This window comes from Salvelinus fontinalis, chromosome 4, assembly GCF_029448725.1.
Source record: "Salvelinus fontinalis isolate EN_2023a chromosome 4, ASM2944872v1, whole genome shotgun sequence".
NCBI classification, from domain to species: domain Eukaryota; kingdom Metazoa; phylum Chordata; class Actinopteri; order Salmoniformes; family Salmonidae; genus Salvelinus; species Salvelinus fontinalis.
Window position 1 is genome coordinate 66072988 of NC_074668.1, and position 19962 is coordinate 66092949.

At 43.5% G+C, this 19962-nt stretch overlaps 1 protein-coding gene across 1 annotated transcript; it reads left to right on the plus strand.

The window, feature by feature from the left end:
- Positions 1 to 6498, plus strand: LOC129852914 (uncharacterized). Its single transcript, XM_055918514.1, is given in 15 exon segments — positions 1 to 304; positions 734 to 837; positions 1018 to 1147; positions 2012 to 2168; positions 2330 to 2423; positions 2535 to 2671; positions 3386 to 3452; positions 3552 to 3703; positions 3922 to 4157; positions 4159 to 4602; positions 4856 to 5228; positions 5308 to 5407; positions 5523 to 5690; positions 5911 to 6015; positions 6127 to 6498. Coding segments are annotated over 14 exon segments (2385 nt in total). The 5' UTR covers positions 1 to 304; positions 734 to 748; the 3' UTR covers positions 6260 to 6498.
- Positions 6499 to 19962: the final 13464 nt, after the last annotated feature.

Consider the following 19962-nt stretch of genomic DNA (forward strand, 5'->3'; position numbering starts at 1 on the left):
TACAACTTCCTGTTTTGTGTCCTAAGCAGGCAGCCCCAAAAATATGACATTTTGTTTAGTGTTGCGCACAATTAATATAGTTTTAGACGTATCTGTGTATAATATCTCAGACGTTTATTATGTTAATAGATGTTTAACTATTGTATCCATTATTACTGCTTTCCAAGCAAGCGTGTATCAGAACTAAGAACTTAAATAAACTACAAGTCCCACAATGCATATCCGAATAGCTTTTCTGCTTCCCCCAATTCTCATCTCGCGAGTTTTCACTTAAATTTTAAACGCGGGAGCCATCCGCTAAAAGGTAAACACTAGCTAGCAAGCTTTTTATTGTATATATTTTTTTTTCATAGTATCCTAGCAAGCTTAAGATAATATCATAAAATAGCACATCAAAACGTTGTTTTTCCACATAAAGAGGCGACAAGAAACTAATGTATCGTGAACACGACTCGGTAGAATTCCTTGATTCTGTCAGTCAGTGTATGATATATCTAACTTTAGCTTAGCTTGGATAGCTAGCTAGGTTAACCTGTTACGTTAGCGTAGTTAACTTTAACGCGTTAGTCGCCCCACTTACTTACTTTCAGAAGTAGTAAGTTATGTGTTTATTTGCATGAAAGTTAGCTAACAAGTACTAAGCCGGTAGTGAGCTAGCTAACTAATTAAAACTGACAGCATGTCAATTATACCCGGGATATCGATAAGACGTTGATTTCTTCTGTTTCGACAGACTGAACGTTATGCCATGGATTCTGTAGATGAGAACGTGTCTGCTCGAATTCTCCTGCAAAATGTAATTCAAACGGAGTCCTCCAGGTCCCCAATTACCCGCAGGTAAATCAACACTGTCGAAAAGTGTCACCCACAGTACCTACTAATATCGATCAACTAAACTTGCTTTGGCTAGCGGTTGTCTACTGTTAGGTTGACAGGCTCTCTCTTGTCAACTGTGATATCTCCAGATACATTTTTTAATTTTAATGGAATAAGCCATGTGTGTTATGTCCTCTCTAGTGCCTCCCAGGCTCAGTTCCAGTCTCCTGGGTCCAGAGTCAGACATAGTATCAGACTAAGGAGGAGTGATGTTGGGGCCCTTACCCCACAGGAGGCCCTCAAACAGAGCATCAAAAATAAGCTTTGTGAGGTCAGGTTAAGCCGGGTGTACACTATGTGATTTTGGCCCCAATTCTAGCTGTCCCAGACAAGTTTTTGAGGTCGGAGACAAAATCCCCATGTCCTTGCCTACTCTGGGTGAGCGGCCATCAGCTATGCTTGTTTAATGTGAGCGGGTCAGAGATGTAATCAGAGGGCTACCGATCCTGTCTTTGAGCAGTCCCAGACGTCCCAATATTTTTAAACGTGTTTGATTTTATCTGCACAAAATCTGCAATGCTCTTGTAGTTTGACATATGTAATGACAAGATTTGAGAATGGCGATCAGCAATAGCCAGTGAGATGATGACGTTGTATCGCATCACTCAGAATGTGTACTCTCGAGCAGGAGCGATGACTACTACTAGTATGTGTTTGTACTTGCCAAAGTGTCAAATCATTACAGCTCTGACAAGCTCTTTACACACAATGTTATTCAATTAAAAATGTATTGGCTAGATATTTCAACTCTGTATGGCAAACATGAATGTCTGACTGAAAACGTTTGAGGCTGCTTTGAGCCACAGGTCGTTCTAGCTATGTAATCACATCCTTGTCAAGACAGCATGGTATAGAGATCCTCAAGACCAAGTGAAGAATGTTGTCATGCTTGACCTCCCCTCGTTTGTGCTACATCGTTTAGTTTGCGCACCACTATGCTGGTAAGACAACTACAGGAAAGACGGTAATTTAATGTGAGAGGCTCAGGGATGTTAGGATTTTAAAGTTTTGTAGTGTCCGCCCGGCATTACTTTGAAGATCTGTTTTTCTGTCCGTTTGTCTGTGTTGGGCAGAGGAACTGTTTTAAACAAGGCTTGTGTTGAGTTCATCAGCATTTTTGTCTTTTCTCTTACAGAGCACTTCCAGATCTTCCCTGCCAGAGCCACCCAGTAAGAGGCGGGCTGTATCAGAGGGAGTCAGGAAGATTAACACACTTGCACCAGCCACAGCCTCGCTTCTCTATGACGTTGACATCACACCTAGATACCTACTCAGGGGGATCCTGCAGACGGGTGAGTGTTGTCATATCACAGTGAGAGTGTGGGTCAGCGTTTTTATTATTGACTAGCGGTAAGATGTATGTTTTATTATATGCTCATCATGGGCACATTATAGCCCGTTGTTCAGTGATCTTTGTTTTTGTTTCTCTTCTGTCTCCTCTCTGATTGGTCAGAGCTGGAAACATCCCTTCTGGTTCAGGACCGGCCAGTCAGGAAGGAGCCAGAGCTGCCCTCCACAAACTCCAGTCTTCACAGCAACCGCCCAAGGTATGCTGACAAACAAGGACGATATCCTCAGAGGTGCACTCAGGACACACAGCCCTCTGCATTATTGGTGTGGTGATGTGTTTACACCTTGTTTTTGTTTGTGCCGCCTAGTACAGGGCTGTCTGAGTTGGATCTCCCTGACATGACCACCACAGTAAACCTGTCAAATACGGTGAAGGGACTAAGCAGGAAGCGACCACGTCGGAGTCTCAACATAACAGCATTCAACAGGCAGCTTGAACATGAAGGTAAGGTCATGGTCGGCACTGTGCGCATGGTTAAGTTTGTGTGACATCTGTAACTGGAGCATGTTCTGAACGTGTTACAGGGTGTGATTAAACATACTGGCTAACTGCTCTATATGAGAAGAGATTTTCTGTTCCACTCATTTTGACCCACTGACAATCTCACTTTTCATGGGTTCAAGTTTAAATTAAATTGTATTTTCGGCAAATACAACGGGTGTAGACTTTACCATTAAATGTTTGCTTACGAGCCCTTCCCAACGATGCAGAGTTTTAAAATAATAAAAAAAAATAGTAACACAAGAGGAATAAAATATACAAGACTGGAGCTATATACAGGGAGTACCAGTACCAGATCAATGTGCAGGGGTATGAGGAATTTGAAGTAGATACTGTATGTACATGTAGGCAGGGTAAGTGACTAGGCATCATAATAGATAATAATAAGAGTAACATATGATGTGTGTGTGCACGCGTATGTAGTGAATGTGTGTGTGTCTGTGTATATAGTATTGTGAGTGCATAGAGTCAGTGCAAGAAAGGATCAATGCAGATAGTCCATGTAACCATTAATTAACTATTTAGTAGTCTTATGGATATTTAGCAGTATTATGACTTGGGGGTAGAAGCTGTCTCGGAGACTGTAGGTTAGGAGTCTGATGATGGATGTATTCATTTTCTGATAGAATTTTATGTTTGTGGATTCCTTGTTTGCAGATGGAGAGGGTGAAGGTGGCAGTGCAACAGAAAAAGACCTCTCATCCCTGTCTTCTGCCTCTCCAAGGTAAAGAGCTGCAAATTGGAAAAATTTCTGCTCTCTCTCATTGAATTTCAGTAGTGAATGTCAGAAATGTAAATGAGGCTGTTTTCTCATATTTTCTAGCTCTATCACCTTCTCTCTGAAAACACCCTTTGTGGACGTTCGGACTGAGAAAAGGGGATTTCAAAGGAAGGTAGCAAATCGTAAAAGAATTTGCCTTGAGGAGTTTGACGAGGCCCTACGGAATCGACAGGCGGCGATGGGTGGAGACCCTGGTAAGCCCTTTCCTCTGCATCCTATCTAATTTCTTCCCCCTTATATCTCTGCTTCTCTTTTGTTCAGTGTATTATATTGTTTGATATGTACTTAAATGATCTGGAACAATATGAGATTGAGACTCTTATGTAAGACTACATTTTGTGTGAAGAGTTGAACTTAAACCTAGTACTTCCTCCTCTTTTTCTCTTCCCACCTCCCTCTCCCTGTTTTTCAGAGCTGAGTGTTAGGGAGGTTCAGCAGGGTCTCAGTGAGACCGTTCGTTCTGAGGGGTTCACCTTGGGACTGAGTGACCTCACCGCTCCTGACATCACCCATGACATCATCACCAGCAACACAGCGCTCTACGCCCCGCCTGATGACACAGCAACAACCTTCATTATCGCCACCCAGGACAAAGACACCATCACAGGAACACAGATCCAGCGAGGAATGAAGAATGAGGAGGAGAAAGATATGGAGGAGGTAGGGGAAAAAGGAGGACAAGATGGAAATAGACAACAAAGATGGAGAGGATTTGGCTGTTGTTGCTGGGCAGAGAGGGGCCTCGGTGAGACTGGAGGAGTCCAAATCACAGACCGAAGAGGTAGCTGACTCCCAGACAAAAGAAGTAGAAGAGGTAGCTGACTCCCGGACCGGAGAAGATGAGGAGCTGGCTAAATCTCCGACAGAAGGAGAGGTAGCCGAGTCTCCGACAGAAGGAGAGGTAGCCGAGTCTCCGACAGAAGGAGAGGAGGAGGAGATAAATGAATCTCAGACAGAAGATCTAGCAGATGAAGGGGGACAGGTAGTGGAAGGGCAGGAAAAAGGCTTGACATCACAGAGTTTAGCACACAATGTGATGCACATCAGTCGGAGAACTTATTGCTCAGGGTGGTGTCAAGGTTGCAGGAGTGATTGAAGGAGGGAGGGGCTACAAGAGCATGGGAGCAGAGCTCCATCCTACAGAGACTGGTGAGTCAGGTTGGTAATGAGAGCATGATGTGATAATGAAAGATGTGACATTGGCCGATGTGGACAGTATTCCACTTAGCTCAAATACTGCTTGTCAACAAGACTGTTCAGTCTTTAAGTTTGAAAAATAATCTTAGTGGTCTATTCAATTTTCTGTTCTATTATTTAATTTAGTATTTGTGAGACTGTTTTATTGATGTCTTTGTGTGTGTTTTGTGGGGTGGGCTGGCAGAAGGTCAGAGGGGGACACTGCTGGTGAGTGGCACAGCGGGCCGGAGGTGGGAGCTAGTGAGAGCGCCCACACCCGCACAGTAACCCTTGGCAGCGCCCCTCCCTCCCCGTTGCCCCAGGAAGATGAACAGGAGCTGGAAGGTTTGAGTAGAACAGGCACCAGCCTTGGAAATGAGGAGATGGAGAACTCCATGCCTCCTTTAGAGATGACCTTTGAACCTGAGAACAACGCCCCTCACAGTAGCGTCTCATCCCTGCACCCCATCACTGCCCAGAGCCCAGCTGACCATGAGGAGGACTGGGATGATGTGGAAGAGGGGGATGGTATCCAGAGTGAAGGTTAGATCTACAAAATCTGTATTCAGGTGTGTGTGCGCGTGCGTATATTCTGTGATGACTAACCCCTTCTTTCTTACAGAGCTGTCCATGAAGACACCTGCGTTTGTCAGAAAGAAGAGGAATGCTCTGCCAATTGACCCCCTGGCCACACCCACTATTCTCAAAGACCTTCAACCAAGGCAAGTCACACACAAACACATGCAGTCATTTTAGTAGTAGTATTATTGTGTGTTTATACGTGTGCTAGTTTGTGTGCAAGCTTGTGACCTAATCTGTTGTCTTTTGGGGCCTCAGTGTTTTGTCTGGTGCTGCAGCTGCGGTGAAGCCCAAAGCGGTGAGGGGAAAGCGGGCTGGATCAGCCAAGAAGGATACTGGTCTCTCTAAGAGCTACATCATGAGCGTGTTCAAACACTTCGCCAAGACCAAGGTGTCTACAGATGTCCACCCTGTCCTAAAGGAGATGTAAGAATCTACATCCATTTTAGGGAAAAGTGCTTATGTTCATTAACCTGCACATTGAGTGATTTAGTGATGTACCAATCTGTTTAAAGATAGGAAAACATCAGAATGCAACTGTTCTTTTATCGTTGATGTTAAATTATATGTATTAGTGACAGAATAGAGGACTTACTTAATGATAATGTATTGATGGATGAATACATGTGTAACATTTACTTGCCAGAATGGAGCTCTACTTTGACCGACAAGCTGATGACTTGGAGATGTTTGCTGCTCACGCCAAGAGGAAGACCATTGAGGTGGAGGACGTAGAGCTGCTGATACGGAGGTTTGTTTATAGCTGTGGTTCGTCAGGTGTTTAAGTGTACAGTATGTACTATAATCTCCTTGTCATGTGTGTGCGTGTATTCGTCTTTCTCTAAATCTTTTTTCTCTCCAGACAGGGGTTTGTGACTGACAGCATGCCAGTGAATGTGTTGATTGAGAAATATCTCCCAATGGAATCCCGGAAGCTCCTCATTCCTGTGGCAACAAATGGTAACTACGTCATTCCCAAACCGAGGAGAAAATGATCAGCCTATACTGAGAATGATCAGCCCAAATCATAATGTGGGCTGATGTTGTATATTTGATTGAATATCTATTAACAGCTGTTCATTTATTACCTGTAGACACTAATTGAAACACAGCCAGGACAAGACCATGTAACCTGGTGTAAATGTGTTGTTTTTGTTTGAATATGGCTTCGTCTTTTTGTTTTGTTTGTTTATATTTGTCGAAAATATTACTGCAATAAAATTTATTTGATTTATTCAGTAGTTAGGTCTGGCATTTGTAAGGGCCTTTGGATGAGAAAGGACACCCTGAGGTCCTGAGATTAGGAGTGCCTCTGCTTCCATCAGAGAATACTAAAAGACACAACCAATACAACAAGCACTATAGTTTGTAGACACTAATCTAATGCCTCATGCTGCCCCCAGTTTTCACAATCAACCCAGCTAATCACAGTACAGTCAGAATAAAAAAGCAATCATTCAAACTTTCGCATTCGTTACTTTGGGGTGTGATCATTAGGCAGATTATGTTTCAAAACGTTTTGCAACAAACCGTTTACTCCAAACAGAAAATACAAACGACCGTTTCTATTGGACAAATTCAGTTAGGGCCATTTTCGTTCGCCTTGATTGCTTCCTGGCTAACGGTCAGCTTTCAAACAATACGCTTCGAACACACTGATTGTGATCTGCGTTTTGGCTCTCCAGAAGTACATTAATTTCCAATGGATCGCAGCGTTTGCCTTGCAGCATTGCGTTGCAGAGGCAGTTCTAGTGCGTTATGTGTGGTAAATCGAATGTATGCATCAAATTGTATGCGTAGACTTGACAGAAAGTAGTAGAATGTTGAATTTTTGTTGCACACATATCCAGTAAAAAGAATGGGGATTCCATAATAAGAAAAACAGTTTGATTGCATAATTTCTTTACATATTTTATTCATTTGCCAAGTAGCATACATATTTATTCGATGACATCTAAAAATTAATTGTGCGAGCCTATAATATAATTTCCCTCCAAAATGCTTAGTTGCTTAGCAGGCTCTTTCAACAATGAGACCAAACGGTGAGGAAGGTGGTTTTGATCGCGCGGGTGTAAGGGACCAGCCCTGCCGAAAGCGCAGGCCTGTGTGGGTCCCGAAAGCATGGAGGGGAGTACCACCGTCTCATTCAAGAGCTTCAACTGTTTGGATTAGAATTTCGAAGTTACTTTCGTCTGGACCGAAGCCAGTTCGATCACCTGCTCCAGATGGTTGGAGCCAGGATCGCTCGGATGGATACCAACTACCGGGAGTCCATCAGCCCAGTTAAACGCCTGGCGATTTGTCTCCGGTAAGCTAAATTATAGTGAATTTTTAAAGCCTTTGATACCGTAATTGATTTATATTAGATATATTTTATGTGCAACCTAGCTAGCTAAAGGGCTCTCTAGTTAATAGCCCCTATGTGACATCAGATTTACTTTCACAGAATGTTCATTAGGACTATAACTTTTCCCAAAGTTGGTTTAAAATCCTTTTTTAATGATGCAATGTTACCAAATGAAAATAAAGTTGTGGTGCCTTCTGCCCTGATGAAGGTGGGCTAGTCTTCTCCAGGACTCCTTGTTGTTCAAGACAGTTAGTCATTCATTAAATTCTTATTGGAATTACTTACACTCTTAAACAAAAGGGTTCCAAAAGTGTCCTTCTGCTTTCCCCATAGGATAACCCTTTGGGGAAAATGTTATACATGGAACCAAAAAAGTTTCTTCAAAGGATTCTCCTATGGGAATAACTGGAGAACCATTTTAGGTTCTAGATAGCACCTTTTTTTTCTAAGAGTAGAGTTGGCCTGGGCTACAGTTTATTGATACAGTCATAGACTGAATTGTACTGCTTCAAGGCATTGTTAATGATGGTTGATGAGTATTACAATATAATTAGTAGAGCATAATAAACTGTAATGAGGTAGGTATATGAGTAGGTAGAATATGTGGGTGGAATTTCAAGTTACACACAATATTGATAATTATATTTCAGATTCTTGGCGACAGGGGACTCCTACAGGACCATCGGATTCAGCTTCGGAGTTGGACGGTCCACGGTGGCAGGCATTGTCCCCTCTGTGGCACAAGCCATTTGGGACTGTCTGGTTGGTGAATACATGCCTGTCCCCAAGGAGGAAGACTGGAGGGCCATTGCTACCTAGTTCCTGGAGAGGTGGAATTTCCCCAACTGTCTTGGCTCCATTGCTGGGAAAAATGTAGTCACCCAGGCTCCACCGACCTTGGGTTTCGCAATTCTACAACAAGGGTACATATTCAGTTGTACTCTTGGCTGTTGTAGATGCCATCTACTGTTTCCGTGTCGTCGATGTTGGTGCTTAAGGCAAGGCAAGAGAAGTGATGGGGGGACCCTCCGGGACTCTGCCTTCGGCCAGGCACATCAGGATGGCACCCTGGAGATTCCACCACCAGCATCACTCCCTGGGGCTGAAGACCTGGGACCCGTTCCCCACGTCTTCGTCGGCGACGAGGCCTTCCCTTGAGACCCAACCTCATGCGGCCCTAAGCTGGACGCCAGCTGCCATTGCCAAAGTCTGTAAGGATCTTTAACAAACGACTATCCAGGTAAAGGTTAGTTGTTGAATGCGCCTTTGGGATTCTGGCAGCCTGGTGGAGAATGTATCGGGGAGTGCTTGGTCTTAGCCCCTCAAATGTTGATGCCTGCGTGAAGGCCACGTGTTCTCCACAACTACCCGCAGAGGTCATTCCAGGAGCTGCTTCGGGTGGAGACAAGCACGCCAAATGGTCACCTACCTGATGTCACCAGGGCATGTGCCAACAACACCCTCACTCAGACAGGCACTCCAGGTGAGGGAGAAGCTGACCACCTACTTCTCATCACCAGCAGGTGAAGTCCCATGGCAGTATGCCGTGGAGTGAAACAGCTCTTTGAAGAGCCCCCTAACACCAAGGTTATTTTAAGAACCATCCACCGTTGTCCATAAAATAGCATTTTTACCCCAGATTACTTTGTCTCATTGTTTCTCTTCTTTTGGAAGATATATATAAGTGACATTTGGGAGTAAAGACCACACCTTAAACCCCTTCCCTCTCCCATTAACATCAGTATTATACACATCCGGCATGGTACATCAGATGAGCAGGACCTCTAAGGTTATACGACATAAAGTTAGTATGATAATGGGACAAGTTAACCTAGGGTCCATACAAATAGTACAGTTTATCACCATCTTCACCGCTCTGACAAAATGCAGGTGGAAAAAAACTAATTAGGAAGAGAATGTGTTTTTACTTTCATCTTGTCTTAGATCTGCAAAGGTGTAAGGAAGAAATAAGCAGATTAAGTCTAAATGAGATATTAATAAACAAATAAAACTGAAAAACTATTGAAAGAGGTGTGTGTGCATGTAAAAATACAACAATTAATGTGTAGCCTGTAATCTGTAAGAGAACAAAAAGAAAAAGAGCATGTATTTTTGGCACAACTGCAGACAGATACAGGGACTACTCATGAAGCCTATAAGTAGTAAGGAACTTCAGACATGGCCATAAAGAGAGAAAGGGCAGGGCACTGGAGATCTGAGGGACAGAGGAGTGGAGGAGATGTGTGTGTGTCTGAAAAAACAAAAAGTGAATGTGTAGCCACAATACAGGTAAACACACATTTCACCTTTAGTCTTGTAAAAGAACAAGAGAATCTGAATTCTCCAGTGTCAGTTTTCATGCAATCTATGTACAACTAATAATGAATGACTAATAATGAATGCTATCCTAAGTATTGAGAAACGATTTACTTTATGAATTCCATGAATTTTATACTAAAACAGCCTACTAACAAGGAATATGGACAGTTGGAAAATCTCAATTGAGGACAGTTGGAATATCTCAGCTCCATTTTCTTGATTACTTGTGTCCTCTCACCTCCCGCTCAAAACCCATTGGAGGAGAAAGTCAAAACAACAACCAGACAAGTCTCCTCTTCCTGTCCTTCCTGTGAGCTGGTCGGCTAAATTGACTATCTCTGGAAGGGAAGAGAAAAACAACACATACAAGCATTACATAATAACACCATAAAATGTGAGATTCATGATAACTAAATACTGCTTGTATAGTGTAGTTAGTGGCATAAATATTGGCACAGTGTGGTAAAGTTGGTCATTCTTGCTGTTTACTCATGGAATTTGTATTTTAGATCAAAAGATGAATATGACAGGCAAATATTTAGACAGCAAATTATTTTAGGATATTTTCTAACCCAGAAACAACAGCTATACATTTGCCTCAAGTTAATCCTTTGATCTGAAATACCAATTAGCCTACATGAGTATACTGTAAAAATGACCTACTTTACATCAGTCACAATACTTATGACACTACCTGTGTAGTGGAGAAAAAAAACATGACATTGAACTCTGCTTCGAAAAGCAGCTAAAGAATTGTAACCTTGATTGCTGCTTTTCTTTGCTGCGGCAGTCACTTCAGGGTTGGCAACATGCTCATGGCAAAGAGGGTATCTTCATCCTCCTAAATGTGAGGATCAGTTTGGGCTGCATCCCTCTCGATGGCTTGGAGGAGACTGCTGAAATGAGTTGAGTGGATCTGGGGGCTGGTACCTCCAATGGCGCCTGGTGTGGGGTTGTTCCTCTTCATTTCTCCATGTTTCTCCCCTCGGCCACATCCTGTTCAAGGTCCTCAGTGGTCAAAATAATCTCAGGAGGTCCTAGATGAAGCTGCTGACTCAGACCTCTTCTTCTCTTCCTCTGCCCTTCTCCCTCTCTGATACCTGTCCCCGAGTCCTCTTCACTTCCCCCCAGTCTTCTTCTACATAGACATGACCATGATAAGCCAAACCATCACCTAGCATAACTATAGTTATTAGATAGCTATCATGGAAATGTCACCTACTGTACAGACACAGTTATCTGACCAAATTATCAGGGGAAGTATCTACCATCATTTCTATTAATCTGACATACACACTCACTCTCTCACATACACTCTTTAAAACATGATTATTTGGGGCAGGAACTATCATAATAAAGCACTGCGTTGCTTTATATTGGACAGGTCACAGTTGTAAATGAGAACTTGTTCTCAACTAGCTTACCTGGTTAAATAAAAGGAAAAATACTATTTCTTTCACACACAACTCATAGCCACATCTAATACAAGCTCACTACCAAACTGACCTGGTAATCCTACTATCGTGGACACTAACTCCAAGCAGCATTTTTTGTGTTTATGTCCCTGTAGCTATCAGCAGTTGTCAAAAAGCCGGTTTTGAGGATACTGCGAAAATGATTCTCTCCATGTGTCTGTAGTATCTGGGATCTACATCTGTTTATATTAGTTACTATGCTGTTACTAAGCAGTGATGTATTACGACAGTGTACGTTACTACACCTAATAGGAAATGCACATGCGCACTAGTGTGCCCGGGAAAAACTGTAGAGCAGGAGAGGTTTTGACTAAAGGAAAACTAACTGTACTCCCGTCTCCTGCCTTGTTATTTCTCCACAACACAAATATTACAGTGGCGACGAGGTGATTAAACTTCTTTAACGGACATTGCTTTAAGGGAAGAATGTTGCGTGAGTAATGAAACTCAAAATAATTATGTAATTCGTCAGTTATTTTTTATTTTCTTTCGCCAGTAAAAAAAAGGCTAAGCACTGCTAGCAGGTACAGTGTTCAGGAGCTGCCAAGTAGCAAGACTATTGGAGTCCAGAATAGCGACACTGCCCTCTTGTGGTTAAATAAAAAAACTAATTGAACCCATTGAAATTAGGCGATCTCAGTGGAGAAATATTGTCAAGAAAAAGAAAGAAGGAACGTAACACGTGTGTACATTGTTACAAATGAGTGCAGTGAACGAAGAAATTGCAGGAACTTCTGAAGTGAAGAATTAGATGAAAATTAAGGAATACAAGGAATAAGGAAACTGAACAATTAACTGTGAAAATGGCAACCATTGGTCGAGTACCAGAGTTTGAGGCTACAAAAGAGGATTTTGATTCCTATTTGGAGCGTTTTGAGCGTTGGCTGGCTGCAAATGAAATCAAAGATGAAAAGAAAGCAGACATATTTCTCAGTGTTTTGGGTCCAACTGAGTATGGATTGCTGAAAGGTCTCATTGAACCAATAAAAGCAGTGGAGTTGAACTATGCAGAACTGACAAACTCTTTCAAGGCATTTCAAGCCTAAGCCAATTCTCATTGCATAACGTTTCAGATTTTACCAACGTCACCAGAGTCAAGGGGAAACCGTGGCTGACTACATCCTTGCTTTGAAAAGGCTGGCAAGTACATGTGAGTTTGCACAATTTCTTGATGATGCTCTTCGAGACAAGTTTGTATGTGGTCTCACAGGTGAAGCATATCACAGAAGGCTTCTGTCAGAGGAGGACCTGACCTTTCGGAAAGCCTGTGATATCGCACTTGGACTCGAGCTTGCCCACAGGGATACTATTGAGCTATCGGGATATGCAGAACGTCAGAAAGGTGTTCACAAGGTCAGTGATGCACTTGGTGAAAAAGGCTCACAAAAGTCACACTTTTCTCAGTCCCGTCCTCAAGGTTACACAAGAACAAAGCAGCCCACATCTCAAAGGTCTAAGCCAAGTTGCTACAGATGTGGGGGAGATAATCATCAGCACAGTGAATGTCGATTCCAAAATGTAAAGTGCCACAATTGTGGAAAGGTTGGACATTTACAGAAAGTGTGTAAAGCCTCAAAACGCACAGCAAGAGCGCACAAAGTGTCAGACGCAGCACAAGAAGAGGAAGGTACAACTGAAACAGTATTGGAACTGTTCACAGTGTACACAGCTCAACAACAAAAAGATGGAATCTATCTCAACATGGAGTTAGCGGGAAAACCAGTAAAAAGGCAGCTGGACACCGGAGCGTCTGTATTTCTGGTTCCAGAGAGACTCTACAAAGAAAAACTGAAAGAGTGCCCTCTTCAACCAGCGTCCATCCACCTTTCTTCATACACTGGTGACACTATTCCTGTGTTAGGGCAGATCCAGGTACCAGTCCGGTATGAGGGGAAGGAGTGGACGCTACCGCTTGTCATTGTTAAAGGAGAAAAATCAGCCTTGCTAGGCAGAAACTGGCTACAAAAGATCAAGTTGAACTGGGGAGAAATCTTCAGTCTGAGAAAGGACAAACCAGTGAGTCAGGCTACACTCAGTAACATGCTGGAGAAGCACAAAGAACTTTTCAAATATGGCTACGGCGAAATACAAGACTTCACAGCAAAAGTCAGAGTGCAAGAAGGAACCAAGCCTATCTTTCACAAACCACGTCCATTCCCTATGCTCTTAAGGAAGCAGTAGAGAAGGAACTGGACCGCCTACAGAAGAATAATATAATCACAAAAGTAGCGAGGAGCGACTGGGCCGCTCCGATTGTTGTAGTCCCAAAGAAAGACAAGACCGTCAGAATGTGCGGTGACTACAAGGTCACAGTAAATCGCTGCATACTACCAGAGGAATATCCACTACCAAACGCTGAAGATCTGTTTGCCACTCTAGCTGGTGGGAAGGTTTTCAGTAAGCTGGACCTGGCATTCGCTTATCAGCAACTGAAGCTGGATCCGGAGCCAGAACAGTATCTGCCCATCAATACACACAAGGGGCTATTCAGATTCAATCGCTTGGCCTATGGAATCTCGACAGCTCCAGCGATATTCCAACACACAATGGATCAGATCTTGGACGGTATAGACAACGTTGTGTGCTTCATGGACGACATCCTCGTGTCAGCACCAACCATTGGAGAGCACCTTGTAGTGTTGGACAAAGTGATGTCAAGACTGGAGAAATACGGAGTGAGAATGAAACGCAGCAAGTGTGAGTTTCTCCAGGACTCAGTGGAGTATCTCGGATACAAGATTGATGCACAAGGCCTGCACCCAACCAACAGCAAGGTGGAAGCAATCGTAAACGCACCAGCACCCACAAATATCTCAGAGCTGAGGTCATTTTTGGGGCTCCTGAACTATTACGGAAAGTTTGTAGAAAACTTGTCCACATTGTTGCATCCGCTTCACCAACTGCTGCAGGCCGATACAAAGTGGAATTGGTCCCCACAATGCGAAGAAGCATTCAAGACTTGCAAACAGCGTCTGCTAAAGAGCAAGTGGCTTGCCCACTACAACACAGAGATGAAGCTGAGACTCGCGTGTGATGCATCTCCATATGGAGTAGGAGCCGTCATCTCACATGTTCTATCGTCAGGTGAAGAACACCCTATTGCATTTGCATCACGGACTCTGTCACCAAGTGAGAGAAATTATGCTCAAATTGAGAAGGAAGCCCTGAGCATAATATTCTGAGTGAAGAAGTTTCACAAATACCTGTACGGAAGGAAGTTCCAACTGCTAACAGATCACAAGCCTCTGTTGGCCATCCTTGGACCAAAATCAGCTATACCAACCCTTGCTGCACTTCGAATGCAACGTTGGGCTCTGATATTGTTAGCCTATGACTACGAGATTGAGTACAGACGATCCAGTGATCACGCAAATGCAGATGCACTATCAAGACTACCATGCAATAGTGACTCCGACAGTGAAGATGATAGAGCAGTCTTCCAGATCTCTCTCATTGACGAACTGCCCATATCTGCTTCAGACATAGCAGAGGAAACAAGGAAAGATCCAGTGCTTTCCAAAGTCTTGGACTTAACATTAGGAGGTTGGCCAAACTTCGTAAATGACGATAAACTTTGTCCATTCATCGACAAGAAAGACCAGTTGTCCACTGATCAAGGATGTGTTCTGTGGGGATCAAGGGTGGTGGTACCTCACAAATTCCAGCGGAGACTGCTATCTGACCTGCATGAGGGACATCCAGGGATCACTCGAATGAAAGCACTCGCTCGCAGTTATCTGTGGTGGCCTGGACTGGATCAGGACATTCAACAGCATGTAGGCCACTTCTCACCTTGTGAAGCTGTTCGCAACAAGCCTGCTGCTGCACCTCTTCATCCATGGTCCTGGGCTGCGACACCTTGGGAACGCATCCATGTGGATTACGCCGAGATTGACAAGCAACATTTCCTTGTTGTCGTCGATGTCCATTCCAAGTGGATGGAAGTGTTCCCTACTCAACTGACCACAGCTGAGAAGACCATCAATCTTCTCAGACACCTGTTCGCATCCTTTGGACTAGTCAAGGAGCTCGTATCGGACAATTGCCCTCCTTTCACGTCAAACGATTTTGAAATGTTTCTCAAGAACAATGGAGTAAGGCACATCCTGTCACCACCTTACCATCCGGCATCAAACGGAGCAGCGGAGAGAGCCGTGCAAACCTTTAAGAAGGCCTGGACTAGACTCGAGGTTCAGTCTGTGCCCACCCACCAAAGGCTTCCCCGGTTCCTGTTTACTTACCGCAACACACCACACACAGTAACGGAATGTACACCAGCTGAACTGTTTCTGAGACGCCAACCACGTACCCGCCTGACATTGTTGAAACCAAAGCACCAGCTACAGCAGAAGAAAGCTCATGACAGACACTCAAAGACTATCAGAGAATTCAAAGAGGGAGAGAGGGTGATGGTACGTGATTTCAGACACCCCAAGAGCCTGTGGAACTCAGGTGTGATCTTGCAACGCAAAGGACCTTTGACTTACCAAGTCCAAATTGGTCATCGCCAGGTCAACGTTCATGTGGATCATCTGCTACGGTCCAACGCCCCAGCAGAGACACGCCGAGAGAACAATAACGACCCCCAGGACTATTCTCCTGACTGTGGACGTACGGGAGAGACAGAGCCTAACCTTCCACCCGAACCTGGCCCACTACCGGAAGCCCAGGAGGAGCGGAGATATCCTATTCGACAGCGAAGGGCACCTCAAAAGCTTGACCTGTGAGTTGAGCTGTTTAAGGTAACAGACAGTAAAACAAACAAACACTTTAATATGTCCTAGATAAAAGGAAAGAAAAAGGACATTACCTGGGTTAGTTATTAGGACACAAACTCCATCTTCGGGGCAGGCTTGTTATTTCTCCACAACACAAATATTACAGTGTCCAACCGCATTCGACCGTCTGGCAAAATATACTGCATCAGTATAGTTGCCTAGCTGCGCAAAATGTTATGCAGCACTGAGGCAATGACCCTGTCGGTATGTTCGAAGCGTAATCCGTTTGTAACCCCCCCGCTCCACAGCGAACAGAAATACTATTTCGGTGAAGCTCCCAATCCATCAAGACCCATGTCTCACGCCATTGGCCGTTCGATAGCCAATGGGGTCTCAGCAACGCTTCTACCGCGGCGTCCGAGGAGAATCAGTCTGCATCTCTCGTCCAAGTAGCTAACTAGCTACCGTCCGGGTCCAAAAGTGAGCTAAATAACATGCTATATGTAAATTGAGCAAACTCGCTAACGAATTAGATAGGATTACGAGTAGAACTTCTGGTTTTTAGATACAAAAACTACAGTTATGCTGGTGATGGACTGCCTCTCTCTCCTCCCACTCTGTCTGTATAAAGTTAGTTGCGTTGTGTCCTTCTGCCATGTCCACTAAACCGGCTACACCGGCTGCCCGCGTGCACAATCGTGCATACATTTATTTTGTCCCCCTACACCAAACGCGATCACGACATGCAGGTTAAAATATCAAAACAAACTGAACCAATGACATTAATTTGGGGACAGGTCGAAAAGCATTAAACATGTATGGCAATTTAGCTAGTTAGCTTGAACTTGCTAGCTAGTTTGTCCTATTTAGCTAGCTTGCTGTTGCTAGCTAATTTGTCCTGGGATATAAACATTGAGTTGTTATTTTACCTGAAATGCACATGGTCCTCTCCTCTGACAATTAATCCATACATAAAACGGTCAACCGAATTGTTTAGTCATCTCTTCTCCTTCCAGGCTTTTTCATCTTTGAACTTATATGGTGATTGGCATCTACACTTTCATAGTATTACCACGACAACCGGCAAAACAGTTTGTCTTTCAATCACCCACGTGGGTATAACCAATGAGGAGATGGCATGTGGGTACCTGCTTCTATAAACCAATGAGGAGATGGGAGAGGCAGTGCGATCTGCGTCAGAAATAGGAATGACTTCTATTTTAGCCCTTGGCAAAGCAGACACTCGTTGGCGCGCGCGAGCAGTGTGGGTGCAATAATTGAATAACATAGATTCCTACATTTATTTTGCAATGCTCGCGCACGCGACGCGAGCGGTTTAGTCAGGGTATAAGGCAATGTTTTTTATTTATTTAACTAGGCAAGTCAGTTAATATTAAATTCTTATTTACAATGACTGCCTACCCCGGCCAAACCCTAACCCGGACGACGCTGGGCCAATTGTGCGCTGCCCTATGGGACTTCCAAATATGGCTGGTTGTAAATACAGCCTGGAATCTAACCAGGGTCTGTAGTGAAGCCTCTAGTACTGAGATACAGTGCATTATAGACCACTGCGCCACTTGGGAGCCCAAGGCAAGAGGTTGATAACAATGATGTACATATGTCTGTTTAATAAAGCGGAATTGCTGATTATCAGTTGATAAAAATAAAGACCGTGTCTTTTACTACTAAACTTCCTGGTTTTGAATATATGAAAACGTTAATTATCTGCCAATCAGCTGTCCCCTGTGTCTTCCCTTCAGAAGGGTACTTGTGTGAGAAGAAACCTATTGGGGAGAGAGGTAGGTGAAGGCTCAGTAATTTATGAAAATGAAAATGATTGTCTAGGATTTAAGACCCATCATTACAATGGACTTGTATATAATGTAAAATATTACAATAGCTTTTGGTTGATAGGCAAGTCGAAGAGCGCTCGCTTGTACATCACTTCAGAGGTAATTCACCTCTAAGAGAGTGCTCTCTATAGGCCTACTTGCAGGGGACTTAGCGAATTGGGGGCCTGTTTTTAAAAAAAATGCTGCTGAGGGGCCCCACTAACCCAAAATTGAACAAAATGTGATTGTGGGGGGTAGAGGCAGTTTATAAGGTAAAGGTAGAGGAGTGAAATGATATGCTGTATTTGTGATTTTCTTCCAGAATGGATTTCTTGACAAGTATCTTTTTAAATTAAGAGAGAGCGCTTTCAAAAGGAGTCGTAGGGCAGAGGTGGAGGAGTATATCGAAAGCTACATCAGTGACCTTGATGGGTCATATGTCTGCAAAAGTCGAAATACACAACCCCTTAATTTTTACTGTGAATGACACAAGGCAAGAGGAAAGTCGACATGGCAGCCACAGGACACCACGGCAAACGGTATGGTATATGTGTCCATTGACATCAACCATGGGCCCACTTCAAAAGTGTGTATCATCAGAAAGATGCTGGAGCACAAGGGCCATGAGAATTCCCACTCTGAGAATGTGACAAACCGCATCCACCTAGACCTGGTCACATATATTGAGATCTTGTCTCTTCAATGCAATGCATGCCACAAAATTGCCAACAGTACCATGAACTGGGCAAAAAGCAGTGGGTACACTGACATGGCGGACAGGAGATTCATCCCATCTCTCAGGGAAATCCTGTACGTAAATAATCAAATGAAGACCCTGAACAGGCATCATGAAAACAACTCCTGGAGTGTTGACTCGCTTGTGAAACCAGACCTTAAGAGTGAGACATTATACTATCAGCCTCTGCAGAGCAACAGATCAACCACTGATACTCATACTTCAAAAGGCAGAAAATATTGCAGTGTGGGAAGAATCTACTTTTTATGGACGCTTCATATTCTGGTGAGCATGGCAATAATGTGAAACCTAAACTTCAAAAATATATACAGTTGAAGTCAGAAGTTTACATACACCTTAGCCAAATACATTTAAACTCAGCTTTTCACAATTCCTGACATTTAATCCAAGTAAAAATTCCCTGTCTTAGGTCAGTTAGGATCACCACTTTATTTTAAGAATGTGAATTGTCAGAATAATAGTAGAGAGAATGATTAATTTCAGCTTTTATTTCTTTCATCACATTCCCAGTGGGTCAGAAGTTTACATACACTCAATAAGTATTTGGTAGCATTTCCTTTAAATTGTTTGACTTGGGTCAAACGTTTTGGGTAGCCTTCCACAAGCTTCCCACAATAAGTTGGGTGAATTTTGGCCCATTCCTCCTGACAGATCTGGTGTAACTGAGTCAGGTTTGTAGGCCTCCTTGCTCACACATGCTTTTTCAGTTCTGCCCACACATTTTCTATAGGATTGAGGTCTGTGCTTTGTGATGGCCACTCCAATACCTTGACTTTGTTGTCCTTAAGCCATTTTGCCACAACTTTGGAAGTATGCTTGGGGTCATTGTCCATTTGGAAGACCCAATTGCAAACAAGCTTTAACTTCCTGACTGATGTTTTGAGATGTTGCTTCAATATATCCACATAATTTTGCTTCTTCATGGTGCCATCCTGTCTGTGAAGTGCACCAGTCCCTCCTGCAGCAAAGCACCCCCACAACATGATACTGCCACCCGTGCTTCACGGTTGGGATGGTGTTCTTCGGCTTGCAAGCCTCCAAGTATTTAAATCACTAATATAGTCTAATAATTTATCCGTGGAGCTAAAATCCTTTGGTGACACAGAAACGGGAACTTGTATCGTCTGCGTAGCAGTGAAAATTAATGCTGTGCTTTATTATAACGCGGTCAAGGGGTAACATATATAAACTGGGGTGCCGTTCCCTGTCACAGTTACATGGCAAGGCCTTGCCTGTCCTTTGTTTGT